The 17,727-nt window shown below is 39.1% G+C and overlaps 1 protein-coding gene across 4 annotated transcripts in view; it reads right to left on the bottom strand.

The window, feature by feature from the left end:
* Nucleotides 1-13,003: 13,003 nt before the first annotated feature.
* LOC135219990 (actin-related protein 2-like) overlaps nucleotides 13,004-17,727 on the bottom strand; it is an 83,872-nt gene continuing 79,148 nt past the window's right edge. For all 4 annotated transcript variants that reach the window (XM_064257268.1, XM_064257269.1, XM_064257270.1 and 1 more), the window contains one exon: nucleotides 13,004-16,560. In XM_064257268.1, the coding sequence (XP_064113338.1) occupies nucleotides 16,363-16,560 (198 nt within the window). In that variant the 3' untranslated portion in view covers nucleotides 13,004-16,362. The remainder of the gene's footprint in view (nucleotides 16,561-17,727) is intronic.

Genomic DNA, 17,727 nt, shown 5'->3' with positions numbered 1-17,727 from the left:
AGAGGATTCAAAATGAAGCCCCAGAAATCTATCACTCATGTAGGTCATCACATTTACCTTATGGTCTTAATGATTTGTGCCACAGGTAAGAAAGGCCCCCTTTTGGGCAACTGGCTACTATTTGATCTGTAACTTGCATTGATGAGGTCGAGAAAGTGTTGAAGCCTTCATGTACTGAATCGCAGATGACAAGGTCATGTGGCCAGAGGAGCATTTCTTGCAATACAATGATGCCTTGGAAGTATTTGCAGAACATGTTTAGGAGAGGAATGTTCCTCTTGAGGCCAAAAATATTCCAAGATATTATATCTAATGTATCCATGGTAACTCACGAAGATGGGAAATGAAAGAGTTGATCATTTGGGTGGATGGGGGGTTGGGTAGTCACTTGCCATCTGAGGTTGGCTGGCACTTGTTGTAGAAGGCTGGCCTCCTAAACCCCTGCTTGGGATGTCAGTAAGTTCACCGGCGTGAGGGGAGGGGTTGGGTCCCCGGCTAGGTTATATCCTGAGACTTTTATATTAGGATCAAAATTCTTGCCTTTAAGAACATCAAGGTATTGAAATAAGTCTAAGCCCGTGAGAAACTTCTCTCTCTCTCTCTCTCTACTAGTATCGTCCAAAATCTCAGACTCAACATAACGTTGCCAAGTATTGTTAAACTTTATTTTATTTCCAATGTTATATATGTCGACAAGTTTGTGAATTAACAGATAGGACTATTTTCCTTATGGATATATAAATATGATCCCTTTTATGCTTTGGTGTAATTCGTTACCTGTGTGATGCTGATCTGTTTAGGAGCACAATCAGATTTCTGCTCTGTTATGATAATCCCCAGACTCTGGGTAAAGGGACAGCAGACATTGTCTGTCCTGGAGAAGCTTCTCTGATAAAGCAAAGGGTGAACTAACAAAGCAAAGGTGAATGAACCAGTTGTCTAGATAACATAACAGATGGATTCTATTGGAATGTGTGGAAACCCTGGTAGATACCAGCCAAAGCAGAGGGCCTAGGACTGAAAGACCTACCCTTAGCATAGGAAGCAAAGGAACTTTCTCGAGTTATGGTGAATACATTCGTGGAAATAAGCATCCTGGAGATCAGTCGAGATCATGAAGTCTCCCTCTCTGATAAAATGCAGCACTGAATGAGCCATCTCCATCATGAAGGGTGTCCGTTCTGATGTAGTTGTACAGTGCTGAGAGGGCTATGAAGGCCTCCTGGTGTGAATGGTCTCCATGGCTTCCTTGTGCATCATAGTTTTGACCTCTGTATACAGAGCTTTGAACTTGATCGAATAGGTGATATGTGTTGGAAATGAGATACAAGAGACAGGCCTACCCCCTACCTCTTTTAGGCTGACTCAGGTAGAAGGGGCCAAAGGGTTCGAGGGTTTTGAGCCATTTGCATAGGTAGCCTTTGCAGTGGCTTCATATGTGGGATGTTTTGCTGTGTTGACAGTAGGGCAGTCTTGGTCTGATCCATTGTGCTCATAGTTGGCAGGTCTACCATGAGAGCAGTGGGAGGAGCAGGAAAACCTACAGTGCCTGGGATCTTTGCAAAAACGAGAGTCCTGCTGCAGTTTAAGTGGAGAAATAATGACAAGTGCTTCCTCCAGGAATATCAGTTAATGGACAGGGCCCCAACTGGATCTGTTTTGCCTTCTGGGAGAGGAGCAGAGATGTTCTCTTCAAGAATACTTCGTTTTCTTCAACCTTTATCATCAGTAGGCAGGGTCTGATAATTTGGATGAGGGCAAGGAGAAAAAAAGTGGTGGAGGAGAATGGCAACATTTTTTGTCAGTAAACTTCTTGCCAAGGGTTGGCAAGGGGGCTGGGCCAGGATGGAGGGGTTAGAACCTCTACCGTCTTGACCACTGGGGGTACCTCCTTGGAGGTTAATACAGTGGGGACAGAGGAGGTTGGGTGAGACCATACTAATGCTTGCCTCTCTGCCCAGCCAAAGACAAAATGCTAAAAGAAAAGGTAAACCCAAAATGCTTCAGGAAGGACATAACTTTCTCTGCTGTTGTAGAGATTTTAGCTGTTTCACCTCTTGTTCATCTGCTGAAGGCATAGTTGCTTACACAAACTCTGAGTTGTTCTTCTCAGGAGAAGCATGGAGGGAGGGGGGAATGGTCCTTAAATGGGAGTCTATATCCATCCATCAAGACCTTTGCTACCCACTGCTCTACCCTGTTTTGCTGCCACACCATCTGGTGATACAAGAGGCAGCCCCCCCAACCCACACCTGGCAAAGGAAGGAAGAGAAGTCATTCGAATTGGAAACCCCTTTTCTCCTTGCCCTTTCTTTGTTTTTTTTTAGGGCTGACTTGGTTAGGAGGGATGAGAAGACTGAGAGACATTTGAGCCCTTTGCAGAAGTAGAGTAGGGTCCTTGTATTAGCTTCTAGGTCTGACCCATGGCTCTCATAGTTGGCAGTCTGTCCTAAGAGCAGTGGGAGGAGCTGGAACATCCACAGTGCCTGGAGTCTCTGCGTCTGTTTGAGTGGAGGGACAATGGTGAGTGCCTCTGCCAGAAACATTGGTCAGTGGACACTGGCCTGACTGGGTCTGCTCTGCCTCCTGGTGGAGGAGCAGCTATTAGGAGGAGGAAAAAAGTGGTGAAGGAGAGTAGAAAAGTTTTGTGTTGGAACCCTCTTGCTCTCTTGAGGTGCTGAGGGTTGGCAAGGGGGCTGGGATAGGGTGGAGGAGTTAGAACCTCCACCGTCTCGATCACTAGGGTTACCTCCCTGGAGGTTGATACAGTGGGGGAGGGAGGGGTCAGGTAAGACTGTACTGATGCTTGCCTCTCTACCCAGCCAAACACTATAAAAATGCTAATAGAAAAGGTAAACTCAGAATGTTAAGGAATGACATACCTTTCACAGCTGTTGCAGAGATTTTAACTGTTCCACTTCTTCATCTGGTGAAGGCATAGTCGGTTTCACAAACTATGGGTTGATCTTTTGCAAGGATAATCAGAGAAATTGATGTTGTGTCCAATTGTCTGTGCAGGTGTATGTGAGAGAGAGAGAGAGAGTAATAAGTGTTCCAGCAGATGTCACATGCATGTTAGAGAGAGAGCAATCAGTGTCCGGCAGATGTGAAAACAATCACTCATGTGTGTATGATTGCTACTACACATCAACTGAATGTTGGCAAATGGCAGAATTTACAATTATAATTCAATAAACTTGAGGATTTAGCAAACAAATAAGTAATAAGTAAAGAATGCAAATAAGAAAAGAAAAAGAGATCAAATAACTTTTCACAAGGAAGTCGTTTAAACAAACAATCCAAGACGTGCAGAAGCTGAACACGGTGCCAGTATGTTCCATGATGTGGGATGATTTACTTTTATCGTCTTAAAAATTTGTAAAAAGCAAGTGTCACTTGAGAGGTATTTGACCATAACAAATAGAAATTATTTGGGTGAATTGAGTGTAAATGAAAGAGGTGGGCGAAATGTAGTGAAAGTGAATAATCAATCGAGCTAAGCTGGGAAGTCAGTTGGAAGCGGACACCCATCTCCCACTCAATAACCCCACCACCATCCCCTCCTCCCAAACACCCACCCAAGTAAGACACTTTTGATTTTTTATTGTTACTGCGTCAGGTACATTGGATTGTTTTTATATACTGTATCATGTCAGATTTGTGAAATTCCCTTCTTTTATTTATTTATGTGAATTAGTACTGTTTTTAAGTACATATGGTCATGTGTTTACTGTCTCTTCTCCTTTTCTCCGCAGTAGTATAAACATTGCCTCTCTCTGTCTCAAGTTGGTGTGCATCACCACAGTGACGTGATTTTGATCATCTGTTTTGTTAAATTTTATGTTGTGAAATGCTTTTTATTTATTTATTTTGTTGAATATAGTTGTCATGTGGGTTATTGACTTTGTTTTTCTTGTAGGACATTGAGTATCGGTCAGGTTGAAGTACGAGTACAGGCAGTCCCCAGTTATTGGTGGGGTTTCCATTCTCGGCGGGGTGCTAATAAGCGAAAACTGCCATTAACCAAAACTCGGTGATTTATGGTGCCGAGTTTCAGTTAATGGCACTGATAACCTAGCATCTATTACATTTAACTATGTCAGAATGTGTGGTTGACATTAGATGACAATGAGCAAGTATAGTATGACCCATATGAAGTCTTGTTAAAATTGCTTCTTCAGATCTCACTTTTTGAGATGATGAAACCCATGGGTACACCTCAGCTTTTATATTTTTCAGCTTGTTTGATATTGGTACTGAAGACCAATCTGTTTGCCAATCTTGATATATTAGAAATTTGACAGACACTATCCAGTCTGATACTGGGGCATATGAAACTGTCTGGGTAATCGTGCATGCTAATTTAGTGGCAGAATCTAGGTTTTCATTCCCTTCACTGCCAGAATCCAATAAGTTTTTATTGATTATCCACATTGGAGAAGTTGATGGATCTTTATTTGGATTTCTTGGGCAAGTTGATTTGAAGATTTATACTTGTTTATAGCACTATGTGAGTTGCTGAAAATTTTGGAAGAGACCACTCACCTCTCAGATATTATATCAAGTGCTGCTCGTATGGCTGAGAGTTCTGCAGTAAACGCATATGAAATTAAAGGAGGGCCTACGTTGATTAATTTATCATTCGAGAAAGCCAAAGCTCTCACTTCAATATTGTTTTTTGAGCCATCTCTATATATCATGAACTGGTTTCCATTTTTTCGAATGTATTCTAGAGCATCACTAAAATGATATATCTGTGTTAGTCATATTTTCTTAAGAAGATAAGACAAAAAGGTGAATATTTATATTTGTTTCAGTCCAAAGTGGTGGGTGTTCTATTGGAGGGAAAATTGGTGTTATATTATGAGAGTTCATTAAGTATTTGGTTTTTGGGAAGGAGCTAGCACCACGACATTCAATCCTAGGATTACAATTCAGAAAACAGGCAGCTGCAGGAGATGATCCTGCTTGTAGGGAGAGGCCCCTACATAGTGTTATTAAATTGCAAGTAATGCCTGAAAGGTAATTTATTGGAGATTATCAAAATGCATCAGTACACAAATGTATCCCTTTGTGGTGCAATTCATCAAGATTTTGTAATGTTGTTTCAGAGACTGAAGAATATATGTAAAGGACAACAGTAGTCTATTATAGATAAAATTGATGTCTTATGTAACATTAACATGATGTCATGTCCTGCTCCCCACACTGAGTAGGATACTTTCTTTAATGGGGCAAGTCATGGTAATAGCTCATTTTTGGCAGACTATCTAATAATTCCTCTATTTTTGCAGCTGAATTAACTGCATTAGCCAAATCTCTTGAGATTGTTTCTACTCTACAGAGTAATACTGTCACCATATACTCAGATTATTATAATGCACTCATGGCCATTAAGCAATAGAACCCTAAACATCCAAGCATTCATATATTCAAAAATGGTTGTATAGGCTTGCTTCCAAATTGGAAAGTCCTCTCCTTAAGAAAGTTTTTAATGAAAATTTGCAGGTGACCTCACAACCTTATTGAGTGAAGTTTTTGCATGATGTTAAATATGACAAATTTTTTAATCTACAGGCAGTCCCCGGGTTACGACGGGGGTTCCGTTCTTGAGACGCGTCGTAAGCTGAAAATCGTTGTAAGCCAGAACATCGTAAAAAATCCTAAGAAAACCTTACTTTTAATGCTTTGGGGCATTGAAAACTATGTAAACTGCATTCTTATTGCAATTTTCATAAAAAAAAACTTAAAATATTGATTATTTTGCATTTTTGGTGTCATATTTCATCTGCCAGATGAGCATTGTAGGCGTCGTAACCCTGGAAATAATGTCTGATGAATATAATTGAGAAGCGCCTTAACCTCGGAACGTTGTAACCCGAACCCGTCATAACCCGGGGACTGCCTATTTGTATTTTTCATAGCTAACAAACCTTTCTGTCTTAACAATAGGATAATCTTCTTGCACTAGCTGGAAACTGGTAAAAACAATCAAAGATTGCAAAACAAGGAATCTGTGGCATCTGGCAACTCATGCATATACAGGGTGAATGTTTGGTCAACGACCAAGCTGGTACCCTGCAATATGCCAGTCTTTCTTTTACCGCCATGGAAAGCGGAGTTTCGCTTCGCTCTCCTTTTCCAAGCTGGTTTTTTTATATTAGCCTGCGCTGCTCAGAAGTTTCATGGACATAAACGTTTTTGGACAAGCCATCCTTGTTTTATCGTGTTGACATTCCTTAAATAGATGCTTTTGCAGTATATATGTCTTTCACTCTGCATCTGCATCTCTTGCGTTGTGTGTGATAAGTTGTTCTGTCTCCTAGAGAGTAGTAGTTACATATTGCCTTCAGGGAAACAGGACCCCTTTCTTTGGTTTAGTGTTTTAATTTCGATATGTGTATTGACATTTATGTTTTATATATCTTTTCACACACGTCTGGGAACTTTGTAATGTTTTAGTCTTTCAGAATGTGTTTTGGGATGTCCGGGATGATTTTTAATGGCAGACGGTGGCAATCTTCCCTTCTGCTTGCAGGGTCAGTTGTGATTGTCATTTCTTTCTGTCATTTTAAGAGGATCGGGGTGTGGGCGCTACGGCTCTACCGTATTTCCCCCCATCCTCGCATATTATAATTATTTTAGTCTCTCAGGATACAACTTCTTCCTAAGGGAAAGAGAATTTTGGTTTATTTACAGACTCTGAAGTTGTCAACCCTGTTTCTTATCTGGAATCTGGCAGTGGCGGCAGACTCCCAGAACTGTAGTGCCCTCTTCTTCGCTTCCATCTGAATATATATATGCTTTCTCTATGTAGTTACCCGTATATCTTCTAGCCTCTGGTTCTCTTATAGAATTTATATACTGCCACTGATTAAGGGAAAATCTATTCTCCTGCTCTATTACTACCCCTATATACTTGAACCTTTTACTCTCTTGTCTCCTACTTGCAATTTCCCAATCGTTTCCTTTAAGAACCCTTCAGTTCCTCCGTAGCAAAAATCATCTACGTGTGTACACAAAATCCCATTCAATTTATTGTCCTTTTTCCAGAAGAATATATGAGGTTCTAGTCTACTTCTCTCACCTTGAAGCTCCTTCACTACTTTCACCACTTTACAATACCATGCTTTTGCTGCATCCTTAACCCCATAGACGGTTTTCTTCTACTTCCATAATCCCCTCCAACCGTCTTCCCTCGGTGGCTTCAAATACACTTCTCTTTGTATCTCGTCACCTTGTAAATATGCAGTTTTGACATCTAATGTATAACAATTCCAATTATTCACCTTTATTATGGTTAGCCAGAATTTTAAAATTTCAGCATTGCATGTGGGAGTGTCCTTTTCCCACTCTGCCATCTCTTCTTCAAACTCTCTAGCTACCAATCTTGCTTTACATATCCTTTCCCCCCTTTTATCTTTTCAGTTACTGTCCATCTTGTAGATATAGCTTTTTGTCCAACATCATTTACCTCCTCATATACCTGGTTATCTCTCCAACTTTGAAGTTCTTTATGCTTCTAAATTCAAATTCCAGCTACACCTCCTCTTCATCTTCAATTTTTTCTACCCGACTATAATCCCTCAAGTTAACTCACCCTTTGTCACCTGACTGCGAGTCTTGTACATTGTGTGAATCAGCCCATGCTTGGCTTAATCTTTTTCCTGCAAGACCTAATATAGTCCATTCTTCTACTTGTCCTGTATAGTTGTTTATAGCTCTAACTCTATTTCTCTTTTTGAATTTTGGTATTTCTTCCATTAATTCGCCTTCTATTGACCCACTTTCCCTGGTATCTTCCACTGTTTCCTCTATCACCTCTCTATAGTCTCTTCTGTGTCTGCATTCCTTTTCCCACCTACTATTATCTCCTCTCCTTCTTGCCAATCTACTTTCCCTTCATTTGGGCCATCTGATCTACCTTTCACACCATGGGATTTATCTATTCTAGCAGATATCTCTTCTGTATCTGGTGATCGTCATTGAATCCTAGTCACATGTATCCTAGCTACTTCTCTTAAAGAATCCCCATGTTTGACTATTATTATTTTCCCCGATACTCCCACTACCTGAGCAGGTCCTCTCCATTCGTTTTCATTTTCCCTCTTATAGAATACCTCATCTCCTACCACTGCTTCTTCAAATTTATGTTCTCTGATGTTTTTGTTTAACGCTATTCTTATTTTATTACATGACTCATTTTTTATAAATGCTTCTCTGGCCTTGTGCATTGCATTCAGTGTGTCCCTTACCATACCTTCTTCCATCCTTTTTTCTCTGCTTGCAGGACTTGAACTTTCTTCTCCCATTAGGTTAGGCAGTGAAGGGTTTTTTCCAAATACTAATTGGTTGGGAGAGAAACCTCCAATATTCATTAAGCAGTTCCTAGCACTCACTGCCCATTTCAATGCTATGGTCCAATCTACTTCCTTTTCCTCCATCATCTTTCTTACACTTCCCTTGATCATGCCTACGGTCTTTTCACATAATCCGTTGCTCCACGGAGATTCTGATGCTGTGGTGGCTAATACTTTAATATTTCATCTATCTGTCCTCCTCCTTACTTTTTCATTTTGAAATTTTCCTCCATTATCTGACAATATTTTGGAGGGCGCTCCAAATATAGCAAACCAGCACTCAAAAAGTGTCTTTATTATAGTTTCTGGTTTCTTATCTTTTATCCAACAGACCTGACAATACCTCGTTGCCATATCCACTATTAACAATAACTTTCTCTCTCTTCTATCTCTCCCACATTCATCACTACAACTTCATTAACGTTTTACTCCAAGAAAAGCCTACTACTGGTTTGGCGGGGTTTCTTTTGTATCTTTTACAAACCTCACGATTTTCAATCAGTTCCGTTAGTAACTTTCTTAATTCCTCTTTCTTAGTCGATTAACCCATTACTCCATTGTGCTTCCTCTGTTAGCTTCCATATTTTATCTCCACTTCCATGACCAAACGGTAAATGTAATTTCTTCATTGTGTTCTTAATTTCCCTTCCAACCCCCCAGTAATAATTCTTCTACCTTCCTCCTCCTTATAGGTACTCTTAAATGACCCTGTTTGTCTTCTCGTAACTCTACTTTCATTCCCCCTAATACTTCTATTATGACACAATTTTCTTTCAAATTTAGGGTCATACCCATTTTACTCATGGTTTGCTTACCTATCAGCCAGGGTATATCACCCTGCAGAATTTCTGTCTTCAAATAAAAACTTAGGTTTTTTAGTATCACAGGTATTTCTATTATTCCTTTGGACTTATAAGATGTCTCGCCAAAATTAAACACTTTATTAGACTCTGTCCTAGTGTTAGTGTCCCTCATTCTCGTCAACTCTTCCCGATTCAAATCCATGACAATATGTGCTAGTCACAATTCCCCGCACACTGTTGATTTACACCCTGTGTCCAAAATTGCATCAACCACCTCCCACAACGCTTCCACTATTTTATTAACTTCTCCTACATAAACCTCCTCTTCTTCTGTCCCAGTTTCTGTTTTCAGCTTATTTTATTCTAGTCTTGTTTCAGTTTTCTTCCTATTATGAAAATTCTGAGGACAATCCCTAGCCCAATGCCATTCCGAGCTGCAAATTGCACATATGTACTGTTACCTTCCCTTCTTTGTTCATAGGATTTCTACCACCCCTACCTCGGTTCCATCTTCCCCGCTATCTCTGGTTTTCCCTCCCTCTCCCAGAACTGGCATTGCCTTCTGACGACCCCAACCTTTCCCGTTCCTCTTTAGTCCCTAATCCCTCAAATAGTCTTTTAATTGTTTGTGACACTGTTCCGTACTCTAGCTTTTCTTGCCCACAAGCCGATTATACCGTTTGTTTTTTATTTTCCTTGAGATTTGCTTGCTCTATTACATGATAACCCTTGACTTCCCCTTCAAGCGCGCCTTTCCCCATTGCTCTTTCATACTCAGATGCTGCCTTCTCATATCTAATTAAATAGTCCGCCATCGTTTCACTAGATTCTCTTCTTATTAGAAGGTAACTTTTTACTCTGCCGTAATTCTCCATTACCGAGTCTTTTAGATAGGTTTTATCCAGTTTCTCTCGGATTAACTTTGGACCCTCTGTACCAGTAAGTTTATCTCTATCTAATGCTTCCACTAGCTCTCGGGCTTTTCCTTTTAAGCTCATTCTCATTTCTATCGCCGGGTATTTTGTATCTTCTCCATACAACAATAGCCAATCTTTGGCTTGACCTTTCCATTCTTTGTATTCTTCTTGTATCCTGCTAAACCTAGGACATTCCCTTCTCCACTGTCGGATCCAGGCATCTTTGATCAACCACGCTCTGCTACCAGTTAGAATTTTAGCCTAGCCTAACCCCTTTTATTTACACAAATGAATAATCTACCCACCTGTACGCTTTCTCCTGCCTCAGTATACTCCAGAAATCACCTTAGAACAACAGCACAACAAGACTTACGACCCAAAACTCCTACCAGACAGAGAGCTCTCCCCTACCAACCACACAACACCAACACGTGCTTTCTACCTCACCGTGTTATTGTTTACATCCCCCCGACGCCGCTGCCATCTTGTCTATGACGTCACAACACAACTTGAACACATCAACAAATACCTTCTAGAATCAACCATATGCTGTCCATATATAGGACACCCACCATATTTCAACAATGCATAAAATACCAATAACCATTGTACAATGTATAATCACCGATGACTCCCTGGCAGGATTACGTTGTTTCTTCCTCCCCTCGTATCGCGCCCACTGCTCCTCCGACCACATACAACACATATCACAAGGCTCGGTGCGAGAGCATTCGTACCCCCGACACCGAGCACATAAATCATGAGGATCTACCTCGATAAAAGAGCGGAAGGCCCCACACTTACGGCCCTCCACACCAGGGCACAGTCTGCGGCTGATGGGGGGGCGTGGGGAACTCTCCAGCTCACAAGAATCCATAATCACAGAATAATTACAAAAATCACAAGTACTTACGGGATTTTCACACAAGCACACTAGAAATAGAAGGCAAACCAAAGTTTTAAAGGTACGAAACATGCGACGATGGTGGGCAGAGAGAAGTGGAGAACACGTCTGTCACCCAGCGCGGCCGAAAGCAAAGTGATTCTTCACCTCCCAGTCGCGCGGTGCGCTGACTGTCGGACAAGCAGTTAACTACCGAACTCCCTTGTTCAAGGCTTACGACCAGTTCCAGCTGCCACAAGTTACATTCCTATTGTTAAAGGACCGATGGTTTGTATTACATATTGGAACAAATGATTTTTATCTGCTAGATTTATTTTACATATATTATTTGTGGTCAGTGGTGTCGTGGATAATAGTTCCTTAGTATTTGTAGATATAAGTCACGACAAGCTTCATACAGCAAATGCACCATAGGTTCCTTCCCCTGAAGTAATAAGTTGAATGTGTGTTGAATTTAGGAAGGATATAGTTTAAAAATATGAAGTACATATGCATGAAACAATCATTTAATCCTTTGTAGATGTGAGTGGATGTTGGGAGCCTATCCTCAAGATGTTTCCCCCTGAAATACATAGTTAATGGCTGCCACTGTTCTAAATACAGGATACAGCCATGTGAAGTGACAGCCATCGGGTCTGTGAGACATGGAGAATTTTATGTGGCTCTGTATTGCAAAAAACTTGGAATTGTTGGAATTCACTGTGTCTCTTTGCACTATGGGAAAAATATGTATAGATTCCTCTTATCAAATTCTCACAGCCCTGGGGAAGGATTTTGGCAGCGTTTGAAGCGCAAATGTGTACAGAGTGACAAATAGACTTAATTACAGTTATGCAATATGCTTTTCATCTACGTGTTATGCAAATATTTCACGTATGTGATTGTTAGATAATATAAATTCAAGTTAGAAATTTAAAAAAAATTAATGAAATAGTGTGCAGAGGACGTGCAGTCCCATGCGGAATGCAGATTCCGCACTCCGCATGAAAGTGTGTGAGAGCTGCCCGTAGTGTTAAAACTCTGCATAGCAGACGAAAAAGGTGTACTTCGGCAATGCTGTGCTCAGGGGATCCGTTTGCTGGGGTACCTTTACGATTGGTTGGTCTTGGCAGGTTCCAGAGAGAAGGTTATGTCTGGAACTCGACATCATGGTAAACCAAGAGTAATCAAATATCGTATCCAGTCAAAGGATTCTCTATCTTGGCATGGTCGCCGATACGGCAGTCTCTAAGAGTTTTCCCGTCGGATCAGAGGTTGGAGAAGTTGCGAGTAGTGGCGCGCGACTTCCTATTGCAACCAGATCAGTCAGCTCATCAGTGGCAGGTTCTTCTGGGAATTTTGTCTTCTCTGGAGAAGCTGGTCCCTCATGGGCCACTTCATCTTTGGTCTCTGCAATGGAGACTGAGGGAATTCTGGTCTCTGGCTGGGGACTCGCCCCTAATAAGGGTTCCTGTCCCTGGAAGTGAGAGAAGATCTTTGTTGTTGGTTGGACGACCAGAATCTCTTGAAGGGTGTTCCTCTGCATTCTCTTCCGCTGGACTTCTTTCTCATTTTCAAACGCCTCCCTCGCAGGCTGTACTTTACGGGTATTCAGTTTGCCAAGATCGAACCCAGCACCAAGTGCAAAGTTTTGGCCTTTTGCTTCTTCTTGTGCAGCCATGTCAGACTAGTCTTACACTTGAAGAGACATGCCTAACAGTTTCACCCTAAATCCAAGGTTCAAGAGCACAACTTTCCATACTCCAAATAATTTTGGGGTCGTCATTGTAAAGTCAGTTTTAATACTGTAGAAGAAAATAAATATTAAACTATTACTAAGAGGAAAAAACAGGCCCGACTATAATACATAAAGCAGCCAAAGTGCAAGGCTTCCAGGGCTAGTCATCAAAGCAGTGGGGTTATTACCTTACAACTGCAACCCTGTAACCCCCCAACAATGGCAACACAGTCCAAAGTAATTAATAAAAATAAGAAAAAAAAGTACATTATCAGCAATGGTAAAGAAAGTGTAATCATCTATTTCTTTATTTAGGAAATTTTTATTTGAAAATTTTTCAACAAATAAGACATTCAGCACATTAATATATAACAAGATAGTCCCTTTGGAACTTCAAAATCTTCCCTCAATCCCCAAAAATGTAAAATTTAACTAGAAGTGCCAAAGTTCACTTCCATGATTCCTGGAACATTGGAATGCAAGACTCAAAATCTAGCAAAAAAAAAAAAAATAATAATTTCTTTACAAAGACCACACGTTTTAAAAGAGCAGCAATACAGGATACGTAAAAAACTTGAAAATACTTTACAAATCAGTCAACAACCCATTGGATATTGATACAAATCAATCAACAAATCAATGGATATTGATACAACTGAAAACAGGGCAGGCAAAGATGAAAGGCAAAATTATTAGTAATCCCTTAAAATTCTGAAGATTTTGACAAAGTACAGTAATAAAGCCAAATAGGAACAGAAAAGTGCTAAAACTAGTAACTTGGAAATACTGTGCCAATAATAAATAATAATCAACATATACGGGGCTTCAAATGTAATAACTAGCCCTATTATTTCAATATCATTCCAACTTTGGCTATAATACCCTACAACATAAGAAATTCCCTTTTCCAAGAAAACTGTATAAAAAGTAATCCTGGAATTTATAACTAAAAAGTTTTTTTTACTGAATTCCTATGAAAGTGTTAAAATTCAAGTTACCAGTTTGAAAAGAGTAAATTTGTGCTGTTGATAATTCTGTGAAATTATTATATAAATATTTTACAGGAGAAAGAATGTACTTGTTTTTGAAAATACAACATTTTGTGCAACAGAGTTTCATTCTTAAAATGACATATAAACATCTTAAATCAATATGCAATTAGTATCTGATTTTTCTTTCAAATCCAAAAGAAATCTCTAAAAATAATTTTAAACCATCATGCTTCTTTTCAAGAAAGAAACACTGAAACAGTTCAGAATCTTATAAATATTTTAGGACAAGATTTTCAAGAGTAACCTGTAATAAGTTCTGTGTCAGACTTCATAATTTACTTGCTGTAGGGACAAGTAGGTAATACATATTTCACATATCCTTTCACTAAATGCTGCTTTCTTACAAATTCAATAATCATAACTCAAACACAGGGGAAAAATATAATAACTTGTTAATGGGCAGTAGACTTGAGGCTAGTAACTGAAATTGATTAAGCCTAGATATATCTTTCCACTATTTCTGATCTGCAAACATATGAGAGCTGCAGGGTATCCTTAAAATTTCTATGAACTGTATAGTACCCTGTTTCTCTGAAACAAAAATAAGAGCACTAATAAAGGTTTTCATTCAAAATATACACTAAGTGCCTGAGCTGAACTGAAAAAAAGGAACCCCACCACACTGCAACAAACAGCTGATAGAAAAATTTTACATAGCTAAAAATGCAAATCTATTATTTTAAATCATGAAAATAGTTTTAGTTCAGAAGCTGGAAGAAAAATTTACCAAACAAAAACCAGAGATCTTCACTGATAATACAAAAACTGCACTTAGTCAAAATATAATCCTTCCATATCTATTTCAGTGCACATTCATAAAAAGAGAACTCGTGATTCACTAAGGACTATGAAAACTTAACCATCCTAAATAAATTAGATTTAAAATACATATACAATACTTTCATAAATTTCTGCATCAACCGTGTGCAAATTATCTGGTCTAAACAACTTACACAATTATGCAACCTCAAGTTGTACCCATTCAAAGACTATTCAACTTGAATACTTTGAAAATCATTATAAAAGACTAGTTCATACAAACTTTCTGTGAAGTCCTTCAGTTGCTAGTAATAATAACCTAATATTACTTCCATAACATATACTCATGTATACATAAATCAGATACTATCAGTGAAGAGACAAATCATATGAGTGCTGATGCACTGTCCTGAATATTTATGTATCCAACACAATGGAATTACATATCAACTAACTTGAGGGAAAAATATGATCTTTCCATGCATACAAAATATACCAACAGTACACTTTTGAGATTTCTGTTAATGAAGTACCAGTTTCAGCTTTTTAACTGTCAAGGACTACATATAATTTTTTGTGGTATGTCATTAGGACAATGAAATTAGTCTTGGGGCAATTACAGGCAGTCCCTGGTAATCGGGGGGGCGTTCCGTTTCAATGGTTTGACATTAAGTGAAAATTGCCGATAACTGGATTTTGGCTCCGATAAACGGTTAATGTTGCCTCTGTTAGGTATGTATGCATATATGTATTGGCGCCAGTACTCTTATTGGCACCGATAACCAAAAATCAGCACATTTTGGTGGCGAATATTGAAGATTTTCTGCACTAAACAAGTCCCATAAAACCGGATTGCTGATAACTGGGAACTGCCATAATTAGTCTTAAAAACGTTCTAGTTTCAATGTGAATTCCAACACCTGTCAAATATTTTCAGTATCACTTCACCACAAAAAAAAATGTAAGGGGTTAGGAAAATTGAGCTTCAATCTAATTTTTAGGCATAACAGTTCCTGGCTTCTTAAATTGCTTTAAACATTGGTTAAAACAGCAATTCCACTTCAAATCACTATCCACATTTTGTGTAATGCATGTGTTTGATACTAGCATAAAAAGTGACAGATTTCTCCAAACGGACTGCATTTCCTTATGAAATTTGCACATATGTATTATACTGCTTAGACTGCCAACAACTGCTTTCTTTCAAACAAATAAAAAAAAAGGACTAAATATAAATAAAAAATTCTATGCATTAATTTGTTCTCATTTCCTATCTTTGGATACTGAAGTAGAGACATATTATTCAAGAAAGCCATGAAATTACAATCTGGGAAAAAAATACATATTTCATTAACAGAAATATCAAAATCTTTCACTTTGTTTCATAGCATATTTAAATGTGATGGGAGCTATGTTATAAAAGATTTAATACATTGGTAATATGGAATTTCTGGCACTTTTCAACTGTATAACTTTCATCATAATATATATCTAAATATATACTGTACATATATATCTCAATACCTGTACTGCCCATGGATGATCTCAACTTGATGCACTATATGGCTAAAGAAGAATTCTCAGACGGCTGTATTAACACAGCAACTGGTTTAATGTACTTGGCCAGAGAGAGCACAACATAAAAGCTGTCTTGCATGCTATGTCACTTATTAATGTGATATCACTAGTATGGGGATTTCAATCTTGAGTGATAAATAAACTGAAAAACAGAACTGTGGCAACAGTGCTTAAGACAAATATCCCCTTGGAAGAAAAAAGTGACGTAACTTACAAACAGCCAACAACAACAGCAGATACTGAAGAAACCCAATTCCCTAAGTCTACAACTTTTATGAAGCTCCTCCAGGCATAAGTTTTTCTAACGCAGCCTGGACACCCTTCTCTTGGTACTCCTCCCGTGAGATCCAGAAATTATCCCGATCTTTCATCACATCGGCAAGGACAGCTCCACCTATAAATACCATATCTTTCCGTCTGGGGGGATCTTCAATACGGATCTTCAACTTGGATAATCTTTCAGCATCTCCCTAAAATTAAAAAAATTTAATCTAATTATTTTATAGCTTTCTACTTCAGTAACTAAGGTACTCTTCATATACATCTATGATTTTGTTTACATGACATAACACTACAATAACACCAAATTCATGTAGAAATTCATTCACTTTCATTCTTAAACACCCAGGAACACCTAACTACAAGTTCCAGTACAACTTGCTCTAAGCTGCTTATAAGGATCTATATCTTCACCATTCCCAAGAAGCCACACTTACAACACATTGTTTTTACAAATAAAAGTAGCAAATTTCAAAGGAATTTTTATTTTTTTTTTAACAAACAAACCAGACGTTCTTCACATAGGAATTTACCTTGCCATTGCAAGTTGGAACAACCATTCATACTTCTTGTCAAGGTAGTAAACTACCAAAAGGCAGGGGGAAAACCAACCTACCTGTCTGTCTGTACTCTTCTGCACACTCTGCTATTGTTTTCTTTTCCACCCCACACTGCCACCATCTTGTATTCTATTATGTCACAATACTACTTAAAAATACATCACAACATTTTCTAAAATCAAACACGTTTCCCATACACTGAACATAGCCCACATTTCACCAATACAGAAAATAAAAATGAAATAACATGGACTAAACTGATATATAATTAGCAGTTGCACCATGCATGGAGCATGGGTAGTGGTTGCACCCTTGCATGGGGCATAGGAAGCTGCAGGGGGTCACGGGCAAACAGTCCGAGAGCCTTCAATGGACCAGAACCTCAGGGACCAGATGTTCCCAAAGTAACAGTAAACTGTGTGCAAAACCACGGGTGCAATGATACAGCTAAATCAATCCTCTCCTCCAGAAAAGGACCGTGTGCTGGAAGCCCACAAAGACTTCTTTAGGGGGAAAGCTAGACATAATAGCCTCCTCTTTCCTCCACTCTAAAAGTATCGAAAAAGAAGGGCGAGAGGGGATGGAAAACTCAACAATACCCTACTGAGTAACCCAATCCAAAGATCAGGGCTCACTGACAGTGCCTATACCACAGACCAGGTTGCGCTATCCCTTCTATAAGGGTTCCAAAGCCCTAGAGATAGAAAGGGCAAAGTGTTACCCTGCCACAAAGGCCATTTGACTATGGAATGACTGGGAACACTTACTCATCGCTCAATGAAAACTCATTTCAAAACT

This window comes from Macrobrachium nipponense, chromosome 1 (assembly GCF_015104395.2).
Source record: "Macrobrachium nipponense isolate FS-2020 chromosome 1, ASM1510439v2, whole genome shotgun sequence".
Taxonomy (NCBI): domain Eukaryota; kingdom Metazoa; phylum Arthropoda; class Malacostraca; order Decapoda; family Palaemonidae; genus Macrobrachium; species Macrobrachium nipponense.
Note: the sequence above shows the minus strand (reverse complement) of the source record. Positions and strands in the feature narration are given on the sequence as shown.